This window comes from Neofelis nebulosa, chromosome 4 (genome assembly GCF_028018385.1).
Source record: "Neofelis nebulosa isolate mNeoNeb1 chromosome 4, mNeoNeb1.pri, whole genome shotgun sequence".
NCBI lineage: Eukaryota > Metazoa > Chordata > Mammalia > Carnivora > Felidae > Neofelis > Neofelis nebulosa.
Window position 1 is genome coordinate 73,115,736 of NC_080785.1, and position 22,383 is coordinate 73,138,118.

At 35.1% G+C, this 22,383-nt stretch overlaps 1 protein-coding gene across 3 annotated transcripts in view; it reads right to left on the reverse strand.

Moving 5' to 3' along the window:
- VPS50 (VPS50 subunit of EARP/GARPII complex) overlaps positions 1 to 22,383 on the reverse strand; it is a 133,372-nt gene that overhangs the window by 89,620 nt on the left and 21,369 nt on the right. For all 3 annotated transcript variants that reach the window (XM_058725087.1, XM_058725086.1, XM_058725085.1), the window contains 7 exons: positions 21,055 to 21,177; positions 19,549 to 19,620; positions 17,235 to 17,288; positions 16,338 to 16,408; positions 15,288 to 15,405; positions 15,169 to 15,204; positions 13,924 to 14,006 (listed from right to left, as the gene is read on the reverse strand). In XM_058725087.1, coding sequence (XP_058581070.1) covers positions 13,924 to 14,006; positions 15,169 to 15,204; positions 15,288 to 15,405; positions 16,338 to 16,408; positions 17,235 to 17,288; positions 19,549 to 19,620; positions 21,055 to 21,177 — 557 coding nt within the window. The remainder of the gene's footprint in view (positions 1 to 13,923; positions 14,007 to 15,168; positions 15,205 to 15,287; positions 15,406 to 16,337; positions 16,409 to 17,234; positions 17,289 to 19,548; positions 19,621 to 21,054; positions 21,178 to 22,383) is intronic.

Sequence of the window (22,383 nt, forward strand, 5' to 3'; positions counted from 1 at the left end):
AATCTATAAAGAGCTCACCAAACTCCACACCCAAAAAACATATAATCCAGTGAAGAAATGGGCAGAAAACATGAGTAGACACTTCTCTAAAGAAGACATCTGGATGGCCAATAGCCACATGAAAAGATACTCAACATCGCTCCTCATCAGGGCAATACAAATTAAAACCACACTCAGATATCACTTCACGCCAGTCAGAGTGGCCAAAATGAAGAAATCAGGAGACTATAGATGCTGGAGAGGATGTGGAGAAACAGGAACCCTCTTGCACTGTTGGTGGGAATGCAAATTGGTGCAGCCGCTCTGGAAAGCAGTGTGGAGGTTCCTCAGAAAATTAAAAATAGACCTACCCTATGACCCAGCAATAGCACTGCTAGGAATTTATCCAAGGGATACAGGAGTACTGATGCATAGGGGCACGTGTATCCCAATGTTTATAGCAGCACTCTCAACAACAGCTAAATTGTGGAAAGAGCTTAAATGTCCATCAACTGATGAATGGATAAAGAAATTGTGGTTTATATACACAATGGAGTACTATGTGGCAATGAGAAAGAATGAAATATGGCCCTTTGTAGCAACGTGGACGGAACTGGAGAGTGTTATGCTAAGTGAAATAGCCATACAGAGAAAGACAGATACCATATGTTTTCACTCTTATGTGGATCCTGAGAAACTTAACAGAAACCCATGGGGGAGGGGAAGGAGAAAAAAAAAAAAAAGAGGTTAGAGTGGGAGAGAGCCAAAGCATAAGAGACTCTTAAAAAACTGAGAAGAAACTGAGGGTTGATGGGGGGTGGGAGGGAGGGGAGGGTAGGTGATGGGCATTGAAGAGAGCATCTTTTGGGATGAGCACTGGGTGTTGTATGGAAACTAATTTGACAATAAATTTCATATATTAAAAAAAAAAGGAGTATCTTGAAGAACAATGTTGGAAGGCATATACTGAATGTGTAAAGGTTATAAAGTCACAGCAGTAAGAGTGTGTTACAAACAGAAGAACATAAGGGGCAAAAGGCTTGAACAGATACATGACAAAGGAGATGACTGGCCAATAAACACATAATAGGCACTTCAAGAAGGCATTCAGGAAATGCAAATTAAAGCTCCAATAAGACTCCATAATAAACAACCAGAATGGCTAAGAATATTTTTAAAATATTAAAAGACGACATCAACAAATGTTGGCCAGGATGCAGAACAAATGGAACACTCAGTTCAATGTTGGAAGAATGGAAAATTGATACAACTTCTTTGAAAAAATATAACATCTACCAAAACTCAACACACACTTACATTCCGGGAGTCCTAGATACATATCTTACAGGAATGCATACATAACCCTTGCAGCATTACTTGTAACAAGTAAAACTTAAAGCAACACAATTGTCCATAAACAATTAAATGGATAAAGTGTGATATCTTTATATGATGAAATACTATAGCAATGAAAATGCTATCACATGAATCTCAAAGACGTATTAGACAAAAGAAGTCCACTATATAGGGGCGCCTGGGTGGCTCAGTCGGTTAAGCGGCCGACTTCGGCTCAGGTCATGATCTCACAGTCCGTGAGTTCGAGCCCCGCGTCGGGCTCTGTGCTGACAGCTCGGAGCCTGGAACCTGTTTCCGATTCTGTGTCTCCCTCTCTCTGACCCTCCCCTGTTCATGCTCTGTCTCTCCCTGTCTCAAAATAAATAAAACGTTAAAAAAAAAAAAAAAAAATTTAAAAAAAAAAAAAAAAAAAAAGAAGTCCACTATATAGAAGTCACTATATGATTCCATTTATATTTATATAAAGTTCAAAACAGGCAAAACTAAATTTAATGACAGAAGCTAGAATTGTGGTTACCTTGAGAGAATAATGACTGGGATTAGGCAAGAAGGTAGTTTCTGGGGTAACAGTTCCTGGGACATAATTACATAACTATGTTTACTTTGCAAGAATTTATCTAGTTATACACGTAGGTTATGTGACTGAATATGATTTTGAATATGATTTTTCCCTTTAATTCCTCCTAAATCAGTTAAAAAAACTAAAAACCAGAAGTGAAATTATTTGAATTATAATATCTCATTATTAAAAAGGATCTGTGATATCTAACAAAATAAATACAATCATAGAGAAAGTATTTTAACAAAAAAAAATTAAGGCAAACTAAAATAAAATAGAGCAAGTGAAAGGTATAATTTAGTACACAAAAATTATACAAGGTGTCTTTTCTGAATTTTTTTTAATGTTTATTTATTTTTGAGACACAGAGAGAGCATTAGCAGGTGAGGGGCAGAGAGAGAGTGGGAGACAGAATTTGAAGCAGACTCCAGGCTCTGACCAGTCAGCACAGAGCTGTCAGCACAGAGCCCAAAGGTGGGGCTCAAACTCACAAACCGTGAGATCATGACCTGAGCCGAAATCAGACACTACTTAACCAACTGAGCCACCCAGGTGCCCATATACAAGGTATTGTTTTACAATTGTTAATCTCTTCATAAACTTGACTCTCAAAGTCTTACCAGCCAAAACAAATAGGGAGAGTCCAAGTATACAATTTGGTGTCCATAATATCAAAAATACTCAAGGGAAAAACAAAACCAAAAAACCCAAACACAAGTTACTTTTGTTGGCATTTAAGTTCTGAGGGAAAATTTTACCAGAGTCCTTATAAAGGGAACAATGACCTTTTATCTCCTAAGGCACAACACTCTTCGCAATAGCCTTACAGAATATATAATAATGAATTCATGGATTCCATGCATTCACTTCTTACCAAGCCTTTTAATGCAAGCTGAGAAAATAACACCAGCGTGATTATTTATATGTAGATACAGATATAGATACATAGATATAAAGCACTTTGTCAGAATAGTAAAACCTGTAACACAAGTACCCATTTTTGATGGTCTCAGGGATAAATGTTTAAACATACAGAGAAATTAGACAATTTCCTACAAATATTATTTATCATAAGCACACTTTTGATTAAAGTCAAGAATTGGAGATTACTTTAATAAAACCTGCAAAATGAGCAAAACTATACACTTTGACAATCAACAGTGTAGGACTGTTAAGGTCTTTAACAAGGATTTATGCCTGAAAAATACCCAAACACAGCCACAGACATATCCAAAGGAATATTTGTAGGCAAGACTGAGATTTTCCTTAAAAAAAAAAAGAAAAAGATTCTGGGACAATCTCTGTCCAAAGAACAATGAATGAATGAATGAATGAATGAATGAATGAAAGAAAATGAGACTTAAAGGCCCCCAAAAAACACACTAAAGATGACAGTCATTATAAGTACCTTGGCACTTAGAAAGAATTAAAGTTTCTCAGCAATACCACCCCACCACCCACCCTCGGCCAAGTCAGTATCTTCTCAAGTTGTACTTTGGAACATATTTGAAACATACATTCTTGAGTATATTCCTCAAGTTGTTCTTTCTCCTATGTTCTCTGTCTTTTGATCTATATCATCTTTTGATTTATATCATCACCACCCATTCAATCCAAGCTGGAAATCTCCATGTCATCTTTAATTCTTCCTTTGCTTCCTATGTGACTGATAATCAAATCCTGCCAATTCTACCATTTCAGTATTTCTCATATCCCTCTATGCTTCTCTTTTCTCAATTATGTGCCCGAACTCAAGAATTATCACCTTTTCCTTGAATTACCTTAATAGTTTCCCAACGAATCTCTGCACACGATACCCACACCCACCCTTCAATCCATCATCCATTTATTTGACAAACACCATCAACCTACTGCATACCAAACATTATACAACATCCTCCCAAAAGCTCTCAGGGATAGCTTGAGCAGGGGTCTTAATTTCAGATTGGATTTGGGCAGTATTCTGTTTGATCTGGCAGACACAATTTTTCAAATAGCTTATACATGAAAGGCTTCAGACAAGGCCTGACCACTCCTGTGGGCAGGACCATTTCTTGCTATCTTACTCACATCTGGCAGCTTCATGTTACCAACCTGAATCTGCAGCTCCTAATTAAAGTAGAACTTAATTCACGTTAATCCATGGAGGTTCTCCATTAAACCAAAGATAAAGCCCCAAATTGATACAGCATGTAAGATTCTGAACAATGACATGAAAAAGTAACTTCCCTGTCACTTTTTAATGCCTACATTTCAGGGACCTGGACTACGTGCAATTCCCCTAATAACCCCCAGACCTTCACACCCTCTGTTCTACTTGTATGTAACGTTCATGAGAAATAGAACATACTTTCTCTTCTTCTCACTCACAAATGTCCATCTGTCCTTCCAGGCCCATCCAAATGTCATCTTTTCCAGGAAGTCTTCCCCTGCTAACTGTTCCCCTCAGTTTCGTAACACTCTGTTTCCAACATACCGAATGATAGAAGGGAATATCTGTGACTGTCTCCCTTAGCAAAGACTGTGGCTTATTCTCCAGGAATCTCCAGGACTAACTAAACTCATAGCCTGGCTCACTGCTGAGTCAAATTTGCAATTCAAACATAGTGAAATTTTCCCAACATTCCTTTAGCCCCTATTTTCTATCTCAATAAATAAAACTACAGAGATAGAAAAAGAGAAAGGAAAATGTTTTAGAAGAAAAAGAACTGCACTAAAGTCTGGGTCTACAGGTGCCTTAGGAAGAGGAAAAGAGAAATAAGCAGAACTAAAGCAGTTCTACTCCTCTATCATACAGGGCTCAGAAGTTCACCTATGGCTGAAGATAGAGACACAGATACAGAGAGGCAAGAATACCTGGAATAGTAAGTAGGCTGGAGCTGGTAAACATATTCTTATAGGGAGTATTTTGAGTTTGGGAGAAAAAGAAATATATCTAAACTCATTCATAGGTGAGAGTAACGATTTCAACTCCTCAACTGAAAAAAATGGGCTTTAGTATTTATGAAATCATCATAAATCTGGATGCTTTTAGTGTTTCTATTACTTATGGTTAAAATGACTCCATATCCTATGTATTAAGAGTTAATGTAAACATGGTAATGTAAATAGTATGTATAAGACTTTAAATAGAAAATCTTTAAATCAAACATTTTGGCTTTAAAATGTTTTCAGAATCTACAACTGCATTTTGACAACAATTTATTATTAATTGAAAACACATACATAAAAAGTAGATGATTAAGGAGTGTATATATTAACCGTGCAGCCTTCAAGGAGACCTTTAGTCATCATTTATAAATATGAATTCATGCCATTTCAGTCAATTAATGAAAGTATGCTAAAAGGATCTATTCATAAACATTTGGATAAATAAAAGCTACATTATGGTAAAAGAAATTACCAGTTCTAAGATGGAAGGCTAAAAGCTATTAAAGGCTATTTGCAAGCTGAATAGAATAAATCAAACAATTTGAGGGGGCATTTTTAACATCACTACAGAAGATATTAAACATAACATATTCATAAATAACTACCTAACATTGTTCTTTTAAACAGCTGATCTACAATATATACACTCAAAGAACAAGTCCTGGAAAGGCTGCATATAAATCAAAATTGTGTACAAGATTGACCACACAAGAGACAACATGGTACAGAGGTAGTTAGCATCTTAATTATCTTTCCCTGGTCTGTTATTAATGAGCCATGATTTAAGTCAAGTCTCTTAATATCCCTGGGCATCAGTTCCCTACATAAAAGTGTGCTATATCTAAAGGGTTGCTTCCTGCTCTAAAGTTTTAAGATTTTATTATATGCTAAATACCAGTTACCCAATTACTACATCTTTGTGTATGATTCAGTAGAGTGCTAAAACTTTAAAATGAGCTTGAGTAAAATTTATACTTCCAAGCTTATACTATGTGTCCATGGACCCTGGATATTTCAGGTATTTAGATCAGAGATCTATTCCAGTGGTTTCAATTTACTCATAGCTGGCAGAGAGTTTATTAACATACTTCAGAGAAAACCTGACTTTCCAACACTTTGAAGCTAAACCAACAATGGTGAGATACCAGGAAATGTCCACGTGGTCCTTCAAACCATGAACAGATTGTAAAAGAATTAAGATCACTTTGAATCTATCCAGATCTCTGTCCTCTGCTCAGAAATCTGAGTCCACTACTAAGAATACTACAGATATTCAAAACATCTCTAAACTTTATGAATTATAATTCTTGAGCAGAGATCAGGCCCAGGAGCCAAATCTAGCCAATAGCCTGTTTCTAAATAAAGTTTCACTGGAAAACAGACACATGAACTTGTTTACATACCATCTATGGCTACTTTCAGACCACAAGGGCAGAGGTGAACAGTTGCAAACTGAAACCTTACTGCCTAACAAAGCTTAAACTATTATCTGGCTCCTTAAAGACAAAGCTTGCCTACCCTGTGCTAAAGTTCAGCAGACCTTTCAGCTGGTCAATTAATCACAGTTAAAATGGGAATATTTATATGTTGTGTGTATGAATGTTTACATGTATGTTGAACGTTTTAACAAAAATTGTATAACTGCAATTCATTTACCCACTTCTGATTTAGAGCCAAAATCTTTTCTCTTGAGCAGAGTTTTAACTTCTTAGTCTTACATGAGCCAAATCACAAATAAATTGTCCATAATTTCAAGTTTCAATTTCTCTACAATGAGGCAAGAATTTAAAGACAAATGCGGAACAATCCAAATGCCAAATCACATTTAGTTACCTTATATCCCCCAACTTTTATGAGTTGTCTCATCCAAAACAAATTCAAAAGGAAACATATTTTTAACAATATGTTTTGTTTTTCCAATGCATTTAACTTACTTTCAAAAACTTGTTTCCTTAGTTTATTTACTTAAGCAACATAAATACGATAACAGATAACAAATACAACCGGTAGAAACAGGTTTAGGAAAAAAAATGCAATTAACTCAGCTACTGGAGCAGATTAAAAAAAATCATCCTCCTAGCCATGAGCATCCACTATATATAACAGCACACTACTAGATGGTATAATGTAGTAGTAATTATTTTTTTTTATTTTTTTTTTAACGTTTATTTATTTTTCAGACAGAGAGAGACAGAGCATGAACAGGGGAGGGTCAGAGAGAGGGAGACACAGAATCTGAAACAGGCTCCAGGCTCTGAGCTGTCAGCACAGAGCCTGACGTGGGGCTCGAACTCACAGACCGCGAGATCATGACCTGAGCCGAAGTCAGCCGCTTAACCGACTGAGCCACCCAGGCGCCCCGATGTAGTAGTGGTTAAGAGCAACAGGTTCTGCATTCCAAGAGACCAAAGTTTAAATCCTGACTCTGTCACTTATTTTACAAAGCACCAATTTCCTCACCTATAAAATAGAGACAATAATAATACCTTTGTGGAATATTTTGTCAACACCAAGGAAGACAAGGTATGGGAAATGATTAGTACAGTGCTTGACACATACAAAAGTCCAAACAATGTTTAAGTATGATCACAACCACCATTACTATCACCGTTATCGTGATTCAATTTTTAAAAGCTAAAAAATAAAGCTTTAGTAAGAAAACCTTATACAAATCTAATTTAGAATTACTCTACAGTCAATGCTGTCAAAGCTGACAGTGCCTAGCTTCTACTCACACTCTTACAGATGTCAATATTTCCATTCTTGCAGGGGTATAAGAAAGTAAGCCATTCACAGCATGAACATTTCTGATGGTCTTTTGTTTATGTACTCTGTGTTCTTAACTGGCATATTATCCCACAGTTCTGTCTGTTAACTGCCTGTTATTATAAGCTCCGAGAGAACAAACACATTTCAAAAGCTCCTGGTACGGGGCGCCTGGGTGGCGCAGTCGGTTAAGCGTCCGACTTCAGCCAGGTCACGATCTCACGGTCCGTGAGTTCGAGCCCCGCGTCAGGCTCTGGGCTGATGGCTCGGAGCCTGGAGCCTGTTTCCGATTCTGTGTCTCCCTCTCTCTCTGCCCCTGCCCCGTTCATGCTTTGTCTCTCTCTGTCCCAAAAATAAATAAAAAACGTTGAAAAAAAAAAAAAAAATTTAAAAGCTCCTGGTAAAACAAGTAACATAGCAATTTATGCAGATGAGGATTAAATAATACGTCCTTCTTGTCTCATCATGTAGGAGTAAAGAGTCCGACACAGATGACTTTTCTAGACAACTGGTAAAATTTTGGAACACCAAATAAAAAGAAAAATCCTTAAAATGTCTTAAAAAAGAAAAAAGACACTATTTATAAGAATGAGAACAGCATCTGACTTTGTCCTACAAACAGAAGGCCGATGGACAACTGAGCAATGTGTTCCATTTTGTAAGAAAAAAATAACTTTTCTTTCAATCATGGGTATGGACTAAGTTAACATCACTTCAAAATCCGAAAATGTATTGCCCATGTATCCCATATCAAAACAAACAAAAAAATCTCAAACAGGTAACTGTAACAAAACTGTAACAAAACAAGACAAAGGAAAACATGTAAAAAAGGAAATATTACAGTTGAGTAGGACCTAAAAAAGGTGAAAAATGTTCAACAAATAAAAAAAACCACCAATGGATTTTTATTTTCACATAGAGACAAAAAATGACTTTTTAAATAAATCCAATCACTCTACTTAGTTCTGCACATAATAATATTTATATAATCATAATACAAGAAATACAATTTCTATTAGGTTCATTTTCTTGTAAGTAACCTACCGAGAAAACACAGAAGATTTAATTATAGCTGCAAAAAGAATATAAATTTTACAAATTTGACGAAATAAAAATAACTGTTTCACTAACAAAACCTGGAAGATGGAGAAGAGGAGTAAAAGGAAGTATACCAAATTCTTATATTTTACTGGAATTTTAATATGAGTAAACAGAGAATCAACAACTATCTACAATGATGAATCATGAAAAAGATACTTTGACACAGTATTTTAAATTACAATGAAATCTACTGGGAAAAAAAACTAATAAGCTGTGAAAGTGGTTTACTCCAGGGAGTAGGAAAAAGAATGGTGGGTAGGGCAGAAAGAAACAGTTCACCTTTTGTTTAAGACACTTTTGTTTAAATTTTTTTTTTTGACATTTATTTATTTTTGAGAGACAGAGAGACAGAGCACAAGGTGGAGAGGGGCAGAGAGTGAGGGAGGCACAGAATCGAAAGCAGGTTCCAGACTCTGAACTGTCAGCAAAGAGCTGGATGCAGGGCTCGAACCCAGGAACCATGAGATCATGACATGAGCCGAAGTCAGACGCTTAACCGACTGAGCCACCCATGTGCTCCTAAGACACTTTTGTTTAAATATTATGTTTTGCTATTAGATTTTACTTTATATTTTTTCAAAATGACGCAGCATGGGGGGGGGAGACAGAGGAAAATTAAATAAAAAGATAAGGCGTACAGGCAATATGAGAATAGCATGCTATGGATTATTTGGCCCAAGCTGACCAAACAACTAGTACTCCAGATCTACTCATGGGTCTCACTAGCTGGCCTGATGATCTAGCAGAAATACTCACTGTTCAAATGCTACCCCAGCCAGAGCTCCTATGTTCCCCTTGCCTGAACCTAAACAGAGACAGAGCATGACGTCTTGCTAGAAAGGAATGAAGGGCAACACAGGAAGCATAGTCCCTACAGTACCACTGTACTTGTACCCAAAAGCTGTGTTCGTTATTTTATGATTTATTTAAAGGAGTTCTACAACCGAAAATTTTCATTCAACTGCCAAGTTCATATTCTGAGGGGGAGGGGGGAAGGGTATTCCAAAGATTTTGAGAAATTAAATACATGTGTCTATGCTACAGTATTCAACAAAGATACTCTAGTTCTGATGGTATACAAACTTTTCAGTGCATAATCCAGAATGCTCTCAGATTCCCTCAAGTAGTTTCATTCAAATGAAATAAAAAAAACTAAAGCAGTTTTGACTTTAAAAAAACAACTTTTCTTGAAACTAATTTAGATAAATTTCAAGTGAAAAAGAAGTTAAATACTTCATTCACAGACACACTTAAACACATTCTGATTTCCATTCCCAGTAAATCCCAACTATATGATTCTGTCGATCAACTCAAGAAATGTCAAATAATGTAAAAATGTTCCCTGTCAGTTATAAAAGTGAACACAACTGGTGCTATAGTATCTTTTATTAAAGATGCTGAAACACACCATATCTAAAGGAAAATACAAGGTACTGAAGGGGTACAAGTTTTCTTCCAGTTTTCAATCTACTGGGTACATTGTATTACTTGGTACTGTGTGTATTAAACTACACAGTCATATAACCTGAGACAATATAGTGAAGGGCTCTTTATGCAGAAGCAAATACATGAATTCTGTTCTTCCTGCTTTCAGAATCATAAGAGTTAGCCCTCAGTTGCCCTATGTAATCTACTCCTAAGATCACAGGGTCTCTGCCATCTACCAAAAACTTTATTTCCAATAAAAGAGCAATGTGACTAGCAAAAAAAAAGAGGAACATACACTCCACCTCCAAAAAATTAAGACGTGGACAAACAGGTATATTGTGCATATGAACTTGCTTAAAATATATTTTTAAAAAAATTACACCAGAGTCCAGAAATGCTCTGCATCACAGGTGGTTCTCTTCTGGACACTTCTAAAGAGAAGATACTTCATGATTCTCTAGTTATCAACAGAAATGAAAATAAATTTAAATATTAAAGAAAATGAGAGTATAAATAGTCAGAAACTAGTTACTATTCCTATGATTACCAGAGTGTATGATTTTTCACTCGGATTCACTCAGGTACAAGCAAAGATTAAATCTTGCCTTTGGTTAAATTCCACATCTCCAGGTAAATTAAATGAATTTTTAAAGTGTTGATCAATCATGTCTGAACAATCCTAATAAGAGAGCTCAAGAACAGGTTCAGTATTGTATTTAGAAGACCAGAGGAGAGGAGCCTGGGTGGCTCAGTCGGTTGAGTGTCCAACTCTGACTCAGGTCATGATCTCATGGTTTGTGGGTTCAAGTCCCACATCGGGCTCCCTGCTGTCATGCAGAGCCTGCTTTAGATCCTCCGTCCCCATCTCTCTCTGCCCCTCCTGTGTTTGCACTCTCTCTCTCTCTCTCAAAAGTAATAAAACTAAAAAAAGAAATTAAGAAAATAAAAAATAAAAATACCAGAGGAAAAAGAAAAACAGATAGGAAAATAAATGCACAGAATAAAAAGCATGCATCTAATTAATAAAAGGAAGTTAGAATAAAATTCCTTTCATTTTTGTGGACTCAACCTGACCCACACATCTACTAACTCTGTCACTATATCCCATATCACACTATCTACCAGAAGTGAACAAACTTCTCATGCTCTCCCAACTAGGAACAAAAGTGTAAAAAACAAGAGGTAAAGGGAAAAGGGGACTGGGTTGAGCAGGATGAATGGTGGCTAGCAAAACAAACGGCACTGGTGTGTGGGAAGAGGAATTCTGGTGGAGCGGCTGCCATCACTACCAAAGAATTCTAACTAAGAGCTAAGCTCTCTGAGCCACCCTTGACATTGTCACTAAATCACTAAGATAAAAACACAGCTCTTAACAGATTTCCTGGGAAGCCTAAGGTAAAATTAATTCCTTAGGACATTTTAATACATTTGTGCATGTATTTTTACCTATTTTAAGAGAGTAAGACAAACTTTTATTATTATTACATGCACAATTCACATGTGTAAACACAGCATGCTTCTTATATAAGGTACTCCCTAAAATAAAATAATTATTACTTTAAATCACCATTCTAGATCTTTTCAATTCCAACCTTTTACCAGGTTGGATACCTATAGTCACACCTCCTTCATATATCACTACATACCTTAATGAGAAAGAACTTAGAAGCCACTTCATGCTAACTTTAAAAAGCCCAAATAAAAATTTATTTAAAAAACATTTTGTATAGTTAACTCTCATCAAGAAAATTACTTCCAGCACAGCTAAAATTTTTCATTATTGAAGAAAACAAAGTGCCAACACATGTCACCTGCTACCTCAATTTCCTGCCACCAAGTTTCCTATTATAATAGATGGTGACCTTTTTAAAGTCTACTCTAATACCTACAACGCCTTCACACATTATGTTCTCTATTTTATTTTCAACCTCTCACTTTCCCATAGATTTTCAGATATTCAGCTTTCCCCCCTCAATTACACATCTCCCTTCTTTATAAAATTTCCTCATCCTATACTTCTGCTTCAAGCAAACTGTCCCAACAAAGTCAGCTATGATTTCTTTGTTGCTATAAATCCAATAGATAGATATTTTCAATCCTCATTTTGCTTGTTATCTCTGCAACAAAGATTTCACCATTATACTCAGAATGTACTATCTACAACCCTCATACCTTGTCTTAGCTAACTCCTATGCCCCTCCTTCAGGCCCCCCTTAGTCTTGACCTCTAAGGAGAGTTCGATCTCAATGCTTCCCCTGTATGTTCCACTCCCATCTCCCTAAGGCCTCATCCCTCTATGCCTTCTTCAGTCCTTCGGCCTTATCCTGATTACATTATGTGTAATTCATCACTATTCAGCCAATTCCAAAGCAAAGCGCCTGGCATATAATAAACAGTAATGTATAACCATCTGAATTATGTTCACCCAATCATACATAAGCGCTCTCACTATAACTGATCACCACAAAACAAACTAAATGTGTGCTATGCTCTTCAGGACCCAGAAAGCCTTGTTAGAAATTGTCAAATACATGCAACATATCAGAGCTAACTCTCTAATCACTCAATTTAAATTTTAAAAATCTAAATAACATAATCAAAGTTTTTAATAGTGACAGTTAATCAGTGTCACAATGGATAAAAACAAAATATCACTGGAACTATCTAACTATGCATTTCCTAATCAAATAAAAAGTGTTGCTTCAGTATGCATGATCCTAAAGAAAAAAAAAATACCATAAATATTTAAATAGCATCTCTTGCAGGGAAATTGCTAGCTCCTTTCCCACATCCTGCAGAGACCTATGATGTGGGAGTATATTAAAAGAAAAAATTTAATTAAAGCTATATTAATGTTTTCATCTACCATAATCCTTTTATTTTTCAGATACTAACAATCAACATCTACAACATCAATGCATCATGTTCAATGACGGCCAGAATTTCCATACAGGTGAGACTGAGGGGCTGTATATTCTAGGACAGGTATGAATTTAATTTGAAACTGGGTTTGCTTGGCAAGCACACTATTTTACTTAGAGTGTATGTTTATTTGTGATGGTTTTAGAGGAATGATGGAAACTACACCTGGGGATTGAGCCTCCCCAAGGGACTGCCACCAGCAATGCAAAACCTTCATCTTAAGCAGACCAAAAACCCATTAATAAAGCAGAACTAATAATAAAGGCTGCAGTGGCCATGTTAACATTGTACATTTTATAAATAACTAAAGATGTAACACCTTAAATACATAATCACTTAAATATGACAAAGATGATTATTACATAAAATTAAAACACACTTAAGTTTTCCAAAATAATTCTTATCAGGACCAAACACTTGAACCATCTGGATCTGAAAAACAAACTGTGGTAACACTCTCAATATTTATAAGCTGGGCAAAGTTAAGTAGGAAAAATTCCCAAGAGATGCAAGAGAAACGTAAACAGATACATTATTCTTCTCTACTATTCCATATACTGGAAATAATATATGTATATACTATATATATATATATATATATATATATATATATGTATATGTATATGTATATATATATATATATAAAAGAGTTTGAATGCAGTGACAAGAAAGGGTAGGATTAAAAAGTATCTGATCTTTCCCACCTTAAGAATTATTATTTATAATTTCATCGTACTGCCCATTTATGAACAAGAATGTTAAAACAGAACATACCACTTAATGTTAATTTTCAATGTTTGTTAACATTCTATGTTACACAGCTAGCTCCTATGTTAAAAACTGGCAATAGAGTGAGCTTTAAAATTTTTACATTACCTTACCTTATGCAACTATAATGTTTAAAAGTGCTGGCGGCTTTCTGACATTCCAGGCACAACTGAATAGCTCCTGGATAGTCTTCCTCCTTAAGATAACAATAGAAGTCATTAGACAGGAAACATTTTTCCTAAAATGTTTCCCTTGAAAAACAACTAATCTCTGTTTACACTCCATCCAAAAGTTAGAGAACCAGAAAATTTTAATTCCTCTTAAATAAGGATTAGAATACCAATGATAGATAAATAATAAAATATAAAAAGACAACTAGTTCCAAGCCTAAAATGTATGTGTAGACAAAATATTCTCCACCCTTATATACACAGTAACAGCCTTTAAGATCATGACATGTGGATAAAGCCTATACAGAATAATAAGCTGCTTCACAGGGAAGCTGTTCTTTAACTGTTAACATATCTTCTTTCAGTAATGTTTACATAAAATGTTTCAAAACAGCATGAATTTAACTTGTAATCAATATTCAACAGTCCTACCACCAAGAAACCAATAAATATTTTAAAACAAAACTAGAAAAAAGTGAAATATTCATTAATAGCCTTGGAATGTTTTTATCACCTAAACACTAACTTAATGTCAAATAAAATTTTCTTCTTTTTAAATTATTTTTTAATGTTTATTTTTTGAGAGAGAGAGACACACACACACAGAGCATGAGCAGGGGAGGGGCAGAGAGAGAGGGAGACACAGAATCCAAAGCAGGCTCCAGGCTCTGAGCTGTCAGCACAGAGCCCAACGTAGGGCTTGAACTCTCAAACTGTGAGACTGTGACCTGAGCCAAAGTCGGACACTTAACCGACTGAGCCACCCAGGGGCCCCCCAAATGAAATTTTCACATGCATTTCTCAATTCAAAGTTTAGAAGTTACGCAGGGATTACAGATGGCTCACTCAGAAAACTGATTAATATATGAGATACCAAACATAACTCAAGTATGATATATTCCTTAAATCACTACTATATATTTGATACAAAAGATAATTTTATTGCTATTTGGGTGGCTGAAGTTAACACTCCCACAATGCTACAAAGTAAACATTTTCCCAAATAAACTTTTCTAAATGAAATATGTCAATAGAAAAATGCTCTAGAGCAAGTAAATTTACATGTCTAAAAAATGTTCTTTATGCCATATAGCAATTTGAAAAAAATGTACATCTGAATGTTTTCCACTATAATTTTTCTGTTTAATATCATCAAGATGGTGAAATTTTCAAATTTTGTTTACTTACCTCTAGCATTTCACTTAAGCGCACATCTGTTCTTTGCTGAAGAAAAACAACAATCAAAGGTTAAATCTGTTTTAACCATAAAATTAAGTTTTAATTTTTAAATAGTAACCTGTACATACCAATGTTTTTATGGTTCTCAGAGATTTCAGAAGTCCAATCAGCAACTGACGTTTCCTTTGATTTGCAAGAAGGCCTAAACTAGCTTGAGTAAAACCTTCCTTGGCAATATTCAAGTGTCTGCAAAAGTAAAGAACAGTTATACTTTTCTATTATAATAAGAATACTATTCATACAGAACAATTAGGCAACTGATGAGGTAGTATCCTCCATTACTCTTAAAATCAGGGATTATGACTACTATTTGACAAATTTATTCAACGGCTCAATCTAAGCCAGCGCTACTCTGGGGTGCCTGGGTGGCTCAGTTGGTTTAGCATCCAACTTCGGCTCAGGTCATGATCTCACAGTTCATGAGTTCGAGCCCCGTGTCAGGCTCTGTACTGACAGCTCGGAGCCTGGAGCCTGCTTCAGATTCTGTGTCTCCCTCTCTCTCTGCCTCTCCGCTGCTCACACTCTGTCTCTCTGTTTCTCTCAAAAACAAATAAACATTTAAAAAAATAAAATAAAATAAAATAAAATAAACCAGCGCTACTCAAAGCATGGTGGGTGGACTGGTGCCAATCCTCAAATTGTTATTTATTCATCACAATAAAAGTACAGAAATTGAGAGTAAATATTAAAAAACCACTTAGAGCAAAAACTGACATAATGATTTTGTTTGATGAATAATTAAAAAACTGAGACTATATTTTATATATTTTTGGTTATTTTGTTATTTTCTTAGAATTTTGTTTTTATTGCATTTTATAAAAATAGTCTGTAATAAGTTGGAAATTTAAAGAAAAAAATACTGATCCTTATATTTTGAGAAGCACTAACCTAAGCAATATAAAAACAGTAGTATGTTAAAGCCATAACTAGACTTACAGACATTTCATTTCACACATACCTTCTTAGTGCAGTTTTTAAATCATAATATATGTTCAGTTAATGAATGGTATTCTAAAAAACATACTCATAATAAAAAAATCAATTATCAACAATGGTTTTGCAATTTTTCTTAAAATGTTTTTCCATCTTAAAAAACAAAATACCATCAAATAAAATACCTTCTCCCATTTGTGCAGATGACAGCAGCTAACTGAAGACCTGTCTGTAATGAGGTAACTCTTTCAAGTTCCTAAGGAAAATTAGGTATAGGTTATTGTTGGAGGTTTTATTTATTTTTTTTATTATTCATATGATACTCTAACAAAAACTTTAGTGGGTTTCAAAGAAAAGCTTGCTTGGGAAACAAAGTAGCAACAAAAATACCTAAACTTAAAAGTTGTTGGTATATTTTTCACAAAATAAGTTAAAATGACTACTTCCAAATGATTTTCATAATGACATATGATAAAATATTTAGTCAATATTGCTTATAAGGAAATCTAGACCAAACCCATTTTACAAGCATAAACAAGTACTAATAATACATCTACTGAAACATTTCTACCCAACAGAACTTCCGGAGATAATCAAGGATATGACAAATATGATTTCTGTTTGCTAAGATGCTATGACAATGGATGTCTTCATTTGAACACTGCTGGATATTTCAATGGATTCTGAAGTCTCTGATTTTCAGATACAAAGATAGATTCAGCTATAAGATTCCAATTTTATTATATTTTAAAGACAGATTGTTACACTGCCATTGAGCAGTATTAATGATCTATATGTTACAAAGTACACAGAAGCAATTTTCACTGGGCCTTCTAAAGTTTGAACAAACCAAAAAGATTGCTTTAGAATCATCAATAAAACTTTCACTTCTTCAGTTTGGTAAATTCCCCAAATAAGAGAGAAAAACATACATAAAAAGGCCCTCCTACACCCCAAATAGAGTCGATATGTTGCTACAGAATAACTACAAACAAGACAATAAATTACTTCAACAGTTTCAAGTATAAGTCACTAAAGCATTTTTTAAATTTTACTATTAAAAATAACAAATATCATCCTACCTTTACATAAGCAGGCTGTTTTTCAAGGATTAAATCTGCTACTTTTTTAGAGACCTATAAAAACATGCAATCAAAGGAAGTAAAAGAAAAAGCCACATGCTTCCTATTCCACTTTACATTTTGAATTTTTGCAAGAATATTCCATAGGTCTTCCCAATAACTTCTAGCATGCTTTGGGCTATGAAATTAGTAAAAGAGGTATAACAGAGAGCACAGTACTTAATCCTTAATAGAAACTCAATAAATGGTCATTACTACTGTTAATAATATCAGTATCAATTGATTTAACTAGTATGTACAAAAGTATAACATCTTTAAGGGCACAAGATTTGCTTTCAAAAGATGAACACATAAGACAAATATCTAATCAGCTGAATTTATGGAGACAGTATCTGGGAAACAGAGATTATCCTGAACCCTTCAGACCCTCTGTACCACATAAAAAGACAAACAGTAATCTGGTCCTCTATTTCTGAAAACTGGAAAACATGTTTTTGGATTTTTTTTTTAATGTTATGAACATACCTAAGGTGTCCTTGGTCAATTCCATGAAAATTGTTAGTATGTTATACAAATTAGAATTATAATGATTTTGAATATGAGACTCTCATTTCACAATTTCAGGGGCACCTACTAGCCTACACTACAGGTACCATGGAGCATGGCACATCCAAGACATTTTTAGCCTTGATGCTCAAGAAACTCAATTAGTTGAGTTTCCCTTCCCCTTCCCAAGCCAACTGAGAACAAAGCATTACACATACATTCAATTATTGCATTCATCCTTCTAGATTTTAACTCCTTTGAATTTGTATACATATGAATATGTATAGATGTTCCCAGACAGAAACTCACCTAATTTTACCAAATTGTTTTGTTTTTTTTTTTTAAAGTTTAAAATAGGGGCACCTGGGTGGCTCAGTTGGTAAAGCGTCTGACTTCGGCTCAGGTCATGATCTCACTGTTCATGAGTTCAAGACCCACGTCAGACTCTGTGCTGACAGCTCAGAGCCTGGAGCCTGCTTGGTATTCTGTGTCTGTCTCCCTCTCTCTCTGCCTCTCCCCTGCTTGCTCTCTCTCTCTCTCTCTCTCTCTGTCTTTATCTCTCTCAAAAATAAACATTACCAAAATGTATTAAAAAATACGTACATAAATAAATAGTTTAAAATAGATGATAGAGTTGTTAGTCTGCACTGTGCCAGGCAGCGTACTAAGTGCATTCCCTATATTATCTCCGTTACTACTCATGACAATATATTAAAATGAATTACATGCTTCCTCATTTTCCAGATGAGTAATCTTAAATATAGTAGTAACTCACTCACAGCCCCCACAGTAAGTTACAAGGCTGGGATTCAAGCCCAGGTTTACCAAATTCCAAAGGTCATTATGCAGTATAGCCCTTGTGGTGGGATTCTTTCCCCCAAAGAATACTACCACATCAAGTACAAGATAGACACGCACATATTTAAACATGCTGAAACCAACAGAAGGCAAGAGATGCCACCATCCGCTGAAATCTAGTTCTCCAAAATCACAACACACTTTTACCACACAACCCTCTACTGGTCAAGTCCCTTTCACAGACCACTGCTGCTACCCCCAGGGAGATCCCAGCACCCACTGAGACCACTGAGTATAACACAAAAGAAAGAGAAGTACATCTTCCTTTATTTGTCAGATGTATTATTAAAAATCACATCTTAAATTCAGATACATTTATTACTAGTGCTCCGTTACTATTAAAAAAATTAACAAGACCACATACTAACATTAATCTTCTACAGTATAGTCTGAGTATTATTAAAAGAGCTCAGCCTAATGCAAGGAAAATCACAGAATCAAAGAATTTTACAGCATCAGAGAAAATGCAGGCCTAATGCACTGCTTCACAGAAACATGAAATAGATTTAGCAAGGCTAGGCGACGTACCCAATGCTACACAATTAATCAGTGACTACAATTCAGACTTTCTGAATCTTAACTCTCTATTCTCTATGGGCCTCTTTCAACTAGAAGTGGGGGCCTTTATTCTGAGATAAGAAACCGTAAGTGGGGAAAAGATATTTAGCAATGTAAAAAAAAGTTCAAAATTCTTTGATCACATTTAAGATTCCAGAGAAAGAACTAGCAAATCTATATTAAGGTAATGTGAGAAGCTGAATAAATTTTAAAATAAATGTATCACTGAGTCTGAGTCATGTTAAATAATATTTGTTTAATATATTAAGTTAAACCATAAAATCTGCAAACATTACACCTCTCTGCTGTGTCTCATTTAGTCATGTCAGAAAGAAAGGTGTTTTTTACTTACTGCAGCTTGCTGTTGTTTCAATTTGTCTCTGTACTCCTCTAATTCTTGCAAATTGAGAATAGGAGGGAGCTTCTAAAAGATACCCACAAATAAAGAGTAAAAAAATAGCTTACTTTTGTTTCATTTACCTACATACCTCTGACTTATAAACAGTGTCACATCCCATTCCCACCCACTCCTCTTGGCCTCCCCAATCTCCCCACTAGACTTCAGACACAAAACCCTACACACCTTTGTTAGCCAACCCACTGGTGCTCAAGTTCCATCCCTCACACAGCCCTATAGGACAGGAGAACAAGAGAAAGTCCCTCATCCTAACCACCCTCTCTACCAGCCACAGGTATATCCCTATTGCCTACAACAGAATTCAAAATAGATTTCCCCTCTGAAACACTATGAATAGTAACTACATGCTACAGTGTGAGAGTGATAGTTGCTGGAGTGCATTCTAGATTACACATCAGTTTTCAGAAGGTAGTATGGGAAACTAGCAAAAATACATGCCACTGTGTATACCAGAAACTCCAAGTTAGACTCCAAGTCTCAATCAATAGATTGATGAAACTTCAGAATGAGTGGGGGCTGACTATGTACATCCTGCGTATAAAGTAAATATGCATACTGTATTTGGTTTCATCTAAAATCAAAATTGACTATTCTTTTCTGAACTTCCTGTAAATTTAAAATGACAACATTATAAACATTATGGCATAGAGGTCTTTATCATGGCTAAACAATTATGTAAAGATACATTTATGAGGGGCACCTGGGTGGCTTAGCTGCTTAAGCATCTGACTTCGGCTCGGTCATGATCTCATAGTTCATGAATTCAAGCCCCGCATAGGGGCTGCACACACTGACAGTGTGCAGACTGCCTGGGATTCTTTCTCTCCCTCTCTCTCTGCCCCTCCCCAACTTGGAAAGAAAAAAAGAAAAAGAAAGAAAGAAAGAAAGAAAGAAAGAAAGAAAGAAAGGAAGGAAGGAAGGAAGGAAGGAAGGAAGGAAGGAAGGAAGGAAGAAAGAAAGAAAGAAAGAAAGAGAAAGAAAGAAAGAAAGAAAGAAAGAAAGAAAGAAAGAAAGAAAGAAAGAAAGAAAGAAAAAGAAAGAAAGAAAAGCAAGCTAAAAGAAAAAGAAACATTCATGATTGAAAGTCTTAGAGCTTTTCTAAATATATTTAGACAATATAAAATAAGATAAAGGCAGCATATCAACATATTGTAGGCTAAAAGTTAAAAACCAAAAATATAGAAACGTTTCCTGGACCAATATTCTACAGCAGCACTTAATTTTACATTTTTCTAAAATAATTTCAGTGTAAAAACAATGTGGACAGTTCATTTAATCATAATATGGTCATCAGAGACCAGTCCTGGTATTAAGACAGACAGAGAGAAAGAGAAAGAAAGAAAAAGAAAGAACACCCCTAAAAAGTATTCAACTCTCATCCATAAATTCAGTCACTGAACAAGACAGAGTGTAGATAGGTTTTAATGAATTTTTTTTTACCTCCAGCTCATATTTAACAATATCAAATGAGTCCGTAGAAAAATATACTTGTTCAATACTATTAATTAGTTCTTGTTCAGCTTGAGGGTCACTAGGCTGTTCTCGAAGTTCTCGGAATTCCTCCTTTAAGGAAAAAAATCACAATTAAAGTACTTGTAGCTATTATAATTCTACCTGCATGGAAATAAATAATCATCTATTTTAACAATCACAAATCTCCTGGGGACCCATTCTGAGCAAGGAGACAAACTGACAGAAACCATGAAGGTTCATGGAAAATTAGGACTACTAAAACACTAAAAACTATTCATCTATAGGAGAAAAAAAAAAAGGGGAGGGTTAGAGATTCAGATTTTATTTTCAATTCTGTGTGTGTCAACTGGTAGGTAAAAGAATTTAGAAGTTTAACAAAAGGAAAAAACAAAGTGTCTATGTAATCTGTTGTACATATATACATATTTTCATCATTTAACATTCTAAAATCCGTCTCAGCACAGATAACCAGGGAATGCCTCAAGGACTTGTGGGGTCACCGTCAGCATTAGAACCCTGAGCAGAGCAAACATTCTTCCCCGTGCTGGCAATCTCACTGCTTGGCTAAGACATACTGGCTCCAGAAAAGACTGCAAGTTTAGCTCTGTAATCCTATGAGGATTCCTTCAAAGGGTGCTGATACCACAGTTAATAATCTGATTATGAACCTAAAGCTCTGTATTTGATAAAATGCTTTCTTCTTAATGATATAGAACAGGGCTTCTGTGGACTTACACAACTAAAAAGAGCCTGACAGACAAATCCCTACCCCTAATGTCAGCATCCTTATCCTCTCAATTTTACTGCATCATTGGATAAACCTTCAGTTAACTGGAAGTTTCATTAATTCAGATACCCCCTCTCTGCCACACTAATTAACCAACATTATTTTTATACACATATAACAATTTCATCCTTTGATTTTTTTATTCATATTAATCTCAAATATATTTAAGAACACAAAAGGAACTAACATTTAAAATAATTTTACAGTCACTAAAATAACATTTAACAAAAATTCTTAATAAATCACCATTGATTAAATATGCAAAAATTATAATGTCTATTAGAGAACATTATTTTTCAAACAGAGAAACTCTAGATTGTTTTATTATAGGGCATAGTTTTCATTTATAAAAAAAACCTAGCTTATATATCTTTTAGGCTTTAATTTATATTTTAAATATGTAAAGTGATTAATTATAAAATTATCTCCTCTTAGATTCAAGCTAAAAGAAAATATTAGAGCAATAAATCTGAAACTCAAGAGAAAAACTGTTTAAAATTCCAATAAAT